At 43.9% G+C, this 9,006-nt stretch overlaps 1 protein-coding gene across 1 annotated transcript in view; it reads right to left on the reverse strand.

The window, feature by feature from the left end:
- Nucleotides 1–8,728, reverse strand: part of FBXL2 (F-box and leucine rich repeat protein 2) — a 51,382-nt gene extending 42,654 nt beyond the window's left edge. Inside the window, exon 1 of the mRNA XM_063157909.1 lies at nt 8,632–8,728. Coding sequence (XP_063013979.1) covers nt 8,632–8,634 — 3 coding nt within the window. The 5' untranslated portion in view covers nt 8,635–8,728. The remainder of the gene's footprint in view (nt 1–8,631) is intronic.
- Nucleotides 8,729–9,006: the final 278 nt, after the last annotated feature.

Below are 9,006 nucleotides of genomic sequence, written 5' to 3' on the forward strand. Positions count from 1 at the left end.
AGTAATGAATGGCACCCTAAAAAGCTCTCTATTTAAATACACTACAAAAATGGAGGAGGAAGAAGAGGCAAAATAACCTTCCTTTACCATAAATTTCAGATTATCCCATGTTACACTCTAGCATAAGTGTATAAAATTCTCTAATGCTCAGGGAATCGCTGCTAGCTAGGGCTTCCTCCAGAAATGTACAATCAATGCATCAGACAGGCACAACCATTTAACACCATGCAAGTGGCAAAACGTCTCCAGGCAACAAAAGGAGCGTTAGACAGGATATACATTGCCAACAGAACTGAAGAAAGTGATATTGAAGACACAACAGCTGATGACACAGGACTGCTGCTAAACTAGAACCTGTGGTAAAGCTTTCTGGATAATCAATAAAAATTGTAAGACACCAAAATGAACCTTGAAATACAATCCCATCTTGAACCAAGCTTGTCTACAGCACAGACAGACTGGCAAAATCTTTTATTTCAACAAACAGATACTGTCTGCCCTCCAGGCTCTTGTTCCTATGCTCCAGCTGTTCACCCTGCTCTGGCTCAGGCTATGCCTTTGTGCATGTTAAAATTCAGCCTTCCTGGCCTGCTGTGGTTGCTGACATTGTCTTCTCTTTGGACACACACTGCTAGAGCCTAGGGCACGGTCTTCAGCAGCCTTACAGCTTCCTCCTGGCTGCCAGATACCCTCTGGATCTTTTCTACTGGTCTTTCCTTGGGGTATTTTCTCTTCTAATGTTGTGATGACAAACTGACTGAACAAAAGCAACACCCCACATCAGATACTTCTGTTCTTATTATGCTGGTCATCTTAAAGAGTTAAGGCTGACATTCAGAGAAGATCAAATGCACCTGAGCATCTCTCTCTGTTTTTCCTTAATGTTTCCCAATGACCTAAGGCTGCTCATAAGCACCATAATCCTTTTAAAATTTCCCCAGAATAAGTGCTGTTTAACATAATAAAACCTTCCAGGCAGAAGCAGCTGGCCACACTGCCCACTTTGCTGCTTGATTCTCTTCCAGAAAAGCCATCTTTCCTGTTTTGCCAGCACTGGTATTCATACCACATCGTTCACATTTTACTGGAGGGCATCAGCCTGGCTCCCAAGGCCCTGTTCTTACTGGGTGACAGAACAAGGTCACTTGTGAACCTCAGAGCTGAAGTCCACAGCTGCACAACTCTACCTCGAGGCTTCTGGTTGCTCCAACTGGAGTGCCTCTCAGTGCAGAGCAGGAGGTGCTTGGAGCTTGCCTTTCCTGCTGCCTCCAGCACACCAGCCCATTGTTTGTTGCTCAAACAGCTCTCAACACCCTTTCCTGTGTGTTTCCCTCAAGGGCAGTCACCTATTGCCAGCAACATCTTTGGAAATCACTGCTCAAGCCTTTTAGAGAGTACAGCTTCATTCCTGCAAGCAGCCAGGGTATTAAGGTCTAACAGGTTAACCTGACCTGCTGAGATGCCCATACCCTAATGCAAGACTCACCCTCTCCTACTAAGTCACCCAGGAGCCAGCAATCCTCTGACTCCAGTGGGACAGCCCCTATTTTTGCTGGTTAGAAATGGGAAATCCAATGGTTTGCAGATTAGCGATTGACCTAATTACTCGTAGGCCTAAAATTCAGTTGAAAGATAACATTTTATCAATACTTGCTATCATGTAGCTGGTGTTTGGTAGCCAGCATGGCAGAAAACATTATGCTCAATCCAATACCTCACTAAAAGAAAGAGGCATTAAACTTTATTGGCAAAAAAGGTTTGCAAGCTCTGCTTTCCCTAAGCTACTCTGAGATAGGAGCTACATGGAAGACCTAATCCTTCATTCAGATGCACCCAGCTCATATTTGCCTTTCAAGGCACTTAGTTCTAACCATTACCAGAGATGGCAGAACAAACCCAAACCACATAGAAAAATAAACTACTCCTTACCTAATCTTCCATGACTAGAGACTAGTTCAGATCAGGAAAGAAAAATAAATTTAAAAAAAAATCCAACAACCACCACATAAACACTAAGAAATCTGAAAAAGCTGTTTATGGTATCCCTGTATATTCTTTAAATATATGCAGAGAGACAGCTGAAAAAACAGGTTTGACGAAGTTTTATCTTCATCATCTGTTAGTCATATACTAATTGGCAAATCTTTCTTTCAATTTGCTTTCTCTTAAAAAAAATAATGACTGAACATTTCCTTTTTCAGGTAATTATCCATTACTTGTCTTTTAAGATTATATCCTTCCAAACAGTACATGATGATGCATTTAGACATCATTCCTAAAAAAACTAAATTAAAATAAAGCATTTAATTAGCAGTCCAATGTATAAAGTACTTTGAAGTGGAATATGGGGAAACCCATATCATCATCTTTATGGGCTTGGAAAGCAATAGACCCATTAATTAATGGGATAATGGCAGAAAATTAAAATCAGATGGACGAAGCAGTTGCTGCCTGTAACCCATCACAAGGGTACAAAGTAGCCCCTCACAATGTTCATTACATATGATACAGATTCTCTATTTCTTGACCAGGTAAATGACAAATCCCTCTTTAAGCATCAAGCAGTCTCTCAAATGGAATTTGCAAAAGCCTAAGTTTGAAACACATGAGAAAGATTCTTTTCTTTGACCACTCAAGTAACTTTGAGACTCTAAGCAAAAATACTGGAGAAGATTCTAAGGTAGTTTCCATCACAACATCTACAAGGACTGTGTGCTCAAATGAATAATTGTGTAATCACAAAAATAATCCGGCTGGTGTCACGCCATTTTGTAGAATCATGCTATAAATACACGTTCTCAAAGGCATTCAGAACATGATATGTTCCTGAACAAAATCACTCCAAGAGAAAAGTGTCCATTCATTTCAATGTAGCAACATTTGCCTAGGGACAGCCATGTCGTTTCAGCCATCCAAATTTAATCCACATCACAGATTCAGAGCCCTTAGGAGAATACCTATCGAAACTTCTCTGAATCCCCACTTCTACACATAGCTGTTTTTATTGACATACATATGGCTAAGTTTTATTCCCAGTCTTCAATATCAGCACACAAGCTAACAGGCTGATGGCATGACAACAGAGACCTGAAATCCTCCTGGAGTGTTCACACGGAGGTTCTTCTGCAAGTCCATTTCCCCAGGAGTTTGCACCATTCTAATCTGAACTGACAGAGTCCTCCCTGCAGTCACGCAATCCCATATCCAGAAAGGCAATTCTCCTTATTGCACTCAGCTCAAACTGTAAATGAAATCACAGCTTAAGTACTGACTGCACGGCTGAAGCAGTCAGAACCCTTGTTCTAAGCACCTGTGGAACAGAAATTTTGAGTACGAATCCTCCCCCTCCAAACTGCTCTTCAAAAACACATTTGAGACATAAAAGGTATGGCTTATTACAGAAATGGCTCTACAGTTTCCACAAAGCCATTTCAAAGCTCTGCCTGATCTGCCTCATAAACACTATGAGAACTGAGGTTCTTCCTAGTACTGAGCATGAAATCTTTACTATGAAGGGCAAATCTTCTCTGCAAGGCAAATCTCCCTAGAAAATGAACAAGAAAGAAACAAGAAAAAAATCTGCTTTGTGGCTACATATATATGCCATATATGTATAATTAATAAAAGCTACCATACATTAAATGCATTATTAATAATAGTTTTCAATTATAAAAGACAAATCTAGGTACCTCTTCATGGTTACAAGCAGTACTTACACTTGACTTCAAAGGAAATAGCATCATAGTAGCATTTCCAAAACACCTTTTTCAAACTGTTTCAAGAAAGGTAACAGGTCGAGATTTAGAAGAGAAACTGGAAATTCAGTATTTGCCAAAATGTAAGTTTCTGCAGAAATAAAATTATCTTGATACTTTTGTTTCAGAAATAGTTCTGAAAATAGCCTATAATCTGCAAGCACACTTAGACATTTGCCCCTTAATACTTATATAACTACCATGTAACATCAAGCTATGATATGGAAATGCCTTTTCTCTGTGAAGCTCTGACCTCAATTTCAACCTCTGAAGACTGACAAACTTGACATACTGGTAGAGTTCCACATTTATGCAGATTTGATTATGTCCTTGTCTCCTTGATTTAAATTTACAGAACATACTGGGTAACCAGCTGAACAGCAATCAAATCCAATGAAAACCAAATTTACTGTTTCCTTCTGCCTACCAAGGAGAACACATGAAAACAATGGAATAGAAAGAGAAGAGTGTAACAAGAATTAAGGTAAATATTTTGAGTGCTGCAGCTCAATACCAAATATTGAGTACTTTCTTGTGGGCTACACAGCAGGAGTTCATAGCTCCAAACAGTCAAAAATAAGCAAGTCCAGAAAAGGGCAAATTTCCAGTACTCCTCTAGCAGTGGTTCCTCCAATGCAAAGATAAAAAGCCAGGGGGAATCCCTCAAGAAATTGGCTGTAGTTGATTTTGTCAGCTGAGGTGCCCTTGTGTCAACTATTGCATTTCCATTACCTCCCAGTACCAAACAGAAATTATTCCACTCCATTTAAACATTTAAATTCATGCTGTAGTTTTGTTTGGGATGGGTTTTGTTCTGTTTTGGTTCAGGTGGATGCAGATGCATAAGAGGGAGGTCATTTGAGACAGCAAAAATTAGGCATTTACAGATCCTGTGCTTACTTTTCCTTGACCAGGTACATAAGAAAATCCCTCCTTAAGTATCAAACACTCAAAGATAAGTTGCAAAAGCCTAAGTTCAAAACACCTGAGAAAGATACTTTCTATTGACCTGTAAGGAAACTTTGAGACTCTACAGAGACATACTGAAATAGAATCTAATGCAGCTTCCACCCCAAAATGATTCACAGGGACTACAGTTGCATTAGAATTAATTTTGTCACAAAAATAATCCATTTGGTTTCACACGGTGCTGTAGAATCACACTATATATACAGATTTTCAGACATTCAGAGTACAGCACATTTTTTTGAAAAATTAGGCTGAGAAAAATGCTTCATCTTTACAAACCATTCAGTCTCAAGAACAATTAGTTTAAGCTTTGAGATATATGCAAGTCATTTACTGATCCTGAAAAAAATGGAATTGACAGAGATACCAGTATATAGCGAATTTTAAGTTCATCATTATATACTTTTAATGCCTTATGTGTAAGTTTTTCTCCATTTCTAAGAATGCAAATCTGCTTATCACCATATAGAATTTACTCTGTGTTTACAACCTTCATTCTCAGAAGCTTTACAAAGAATGAGAATGCCCCACTCTGCATTAAAAGTTCAAGTGGGAAAGTTGTTTTGTAGAAGCTCAGGGGAACAGCTGGACTCAAGCTCCATCACATTCACATCAAGTATGATGAAAAATTTTAACAGTTCTTGCATTGTCTTAAAACACATGGAAGGGTTAAAACAAACCAAACTAATCCAAACAAACCCAAACCCACAAACAAACAAACAAACAGAAAAAAGGAAAAGCAGAACTCTATGAAGAATATGGATCACCTTCCTAAAAAGATTATTAGAAAGAATGAAAGTGGATGTTGTGGCTATTGTCTAAACTAGCTTGAGGGAGAACTCCTTGGTGTCACAATTTCATCTGGTTTTGTCCTACTTAGCATATCCCACTTATGTGCATTTCTAATTCAGTAGAAAGACTACCAGAATTGCCAGTTGATAACAATTTACATTAAATTAATGCAGTTATTCTGACTTCTAAATGATGAAACAGCTGAAGTACTGTCAATGTGTAGCCTTCTGCTGGGATTCAGATCAATATTGTCCCAGTGCCAAGACTAGTACTACTTTTCTACACCTACCTAAAAATAGTTGCCATGCTTCATAGCAAACCAGACTTTTATTAGCAATTTTCCACATCTGCTAGCCCCATGTCATCCCTCATTTTAACTAGGATGACCAAATATTCCAGTCTGTTGTAAAATAAGCAAGCAGTAAGCTAATATTCCTTCTGATTTTTAGGAACATTGATATTCCCTGTACTAAAAGGTCTGGTGTTAATTGCTCAAAATTAATTCTATGAAGCTACAAAGAATTAAGAAGGAAAGAACAATTTGAATAGGACTAACCCTGTAAGACAGGAAAATGCGAATTACAAGCATGCATTGAATAAAATACTTGAAAAATATTAAAATAATACCAAAAATGGTGGTTACCAGCTTAACAGCTGTCAAGTGCAACTAAGAAGCTGCCCAATACATGAATCTGAGAGCAGATGGTATAATTTCTGAGATCTCCCCTGTGCAATTACAGCACCAATGCTGCTTTGCAGTATGTCTGATGAGTTTAGACTGCTAAAGGTATCTCATTGGGAATGTCAAAATGGACCATAAAGAAAATCTCCATGCCTGGAATTTGGTGAATGGAAAATATTTATTTATAGAACAATAGAATCATTAAGAATGAAAAATATCTCCAAGATTGAGTCCAGCCTCTGTCCGAATACCTCCACATGGTGAATGAAACCATAGCTCTAAGTGCCACAGTAGTTTCCTCAACACCTCCATGGATGTTAAGCATTCCAATGCTTAACAACTCTTCCAGCGAAGAAATTTTACCGTATGTCCAACCTGAGCCTCCCCTGGTTCAGTTTACAAATATTTGAAAAGTTGTTTTTCAGTCTGTAATCGATCTTAAATTTAGAAGATGAGACAAATCCATTTTCTTGAACTGACTTAAGATACTACATCTTCTCTGATGGAATATTAATATGAAGAACATGTCACTGAGTCACATCACAATCACTCCACCATGCCACGCCATCCACAGCCTCATTCATGGAGGTTTACTCCTCCTTGTAGCAACAGATACATCCTAAGGCCTTTGCAAAGCAAATCCAAACTGATTCCACACAGAAGAATACTGCAATCACGCACAGTTGATCCATATTTTTATTCCACCTCACATTTTAGTTTTCAAGGTTGCCTTGTTTGGGTTCAGAACATGCAGGCTAAAATTGGGAAGGAGCAGAAGGCAATGTGCAGGGGAAGAAAGAGAGTGCATGAACAAGCCTTCATGTAAAGGACAAAAAGTTGCAATACCACAGGAATGCAGTTCTTCCCTTTGCGAGGCTGAGCACTGCCTCTGCCTCCCCAGAACCTGATCCAGAAAACCTACTAGCACTACACACGCGGAAATATAGACATGAAGTGACTGCCTTAAAACACTGTGTACTTCCTCGTGTGGGAAAGGCCAGCAACTGTGCCTTCCTGCTGCATCTATTGTTATAACTATCACTGCGAAGCACTAAGGCATCAGACAATTAAGTTGTAATTGAAAACAGGGCTCAAACCAATCATCTTCCCAAACATGCTGTGCCTGTCCCTACACACTCCCCCTTACGTGCCTTGTCATCTTCCTTTCACAAACATCTGATGCATCTGTGCCCTGCCACTCGTGGCACACACGAACTGTGTCACATCCCCACAGAGCAACCACCTCCCCACTGCAACCCTCCTCACACTTGTGCTCCGTGTCGTGCCATCCTCACATACAGGTGAAACAAACCTTGTGCCCGCCACACTCACCCCATGAATCTATTACAAATGCAATAAATGCACCCGTGCACACACATCACAACATCACAGCCACGCACGCTCACACACCCAAGCCACTGCTGCTCTGTACACACAAATACCATACCCTGTATCGGCTACGTATGCCCAGGACTACGGATAATCCTTGCCCCACCCATAGCATACGTGCCTTTAAAAATATCCACAGATTATGCCACACCCAATATTCACTATATATACACACAGGAACAAGCCCGTACCAGACAGCAGCGGGCAGACACGGCTACATACATACGGTGCCATGTCATGGCCCTGCACACAATGCCACATCTTTGCTACAACAAACACACCATACCCGGAGCCCAAATCACAGCAGATACACACAGAGGCACAGCATTACGCTCATTGTGTATCTGCTATGTGCACACATCCCAGGCCACACCCTGACTCACGGCACATGCATACGGATACAGCACAGCGCCCAAACCCAGCATCCCGCGCATCCCCACGGTGACACCCATCCCTGCCCTACGCACCGACACACGCCCTGGCTTTTCCTCTCGACTTTATAAGGGGCACGACACACCTTCATCATTGCCCGGCCGCCCTACACACCCATATAAACACACCATGTAAACACACCATCCCTCCTGTGTTATCCAGGCGGACAACACACCTGACTCGCGTCACACGCCAGGCAGAGCCCTGCCATGGCTGCTCCGGCGCTACACGGGAGGAGGAGGAGGCGGCAAGGCGCCCGTCACACCTCGCCCCAGACACGCAGGCATGTGCCACAGCGAGGGGCAGCGCGGCCCCACCTGCTCTGGGCAGGCACGCTGACAGACAGAGGGGCAGACAGACAGAGGGACAGACAGACACTCTCCTTTCTCTTCGTCTACAGCGCGGGTAGGCGCAGCCCCGCGCCGGGCCGCACGCCCAGCCCCGCATCCGCGCCCCTCGCTTCCCCGCCCGCCACCCTCGCCTCGGGCTGAACCGCCCGGCCCCGGGGCCGCTCCGCACGGCCCGGCCGGCACTCGCTGCCCGCCCCGGGTCCCGGGCGGCCGGGCCAGCCCGCTGCGGCGGGGCGGCGGGGCCGTGCCGCGGGCTCCTCACCATGGCAGAGGCGCGGCGGCGGCGATCCCGGTTGTCCCGGCGACGAGGAGCCCCGAGGAGGGCGCCAGGTGCCCCCGCCGCCGCCGCTGCCGCCGGAGCCGGGGCGGGGCCGCCGCGCGCCCGCGTGACCGGCACCGCCCCTGCGCCGTGGGGCCGGCCCGCCCCGCGCCGCCTCCCGGGGGAAGGCGCTGGCGGCCCCGAGGGAGCGGCCCTGAGGGCGGCGGAGGGGCCGGGGCGCTGCCCGCCCTCCCTCTCGGGGCTCTGCGGGGAGCTGCCGGCGCTGCCGGCGCTGCCAGGTGTGGCTGCGCCCTCCGCCGCCCGTCTGCAGCCTGGATTTGTATTGGGCAGTGTGATCTCCTGGAGACACCGAATCGT

The sequence above is a fragment of the Melospiza melodia genome, chromosome 1 (genome assembly GCF_035770615.1).
Source record: "Melospiza melodia melodia isolate bMelMel2 chromosome 1, bMelMel2.pri, whole genome shotgun sequence".
NCBI lineage: Eukaryota > Metazoa > Chordata > Aves > Passeriformes > Passerellidae > Melospiza > Melospiza melodia.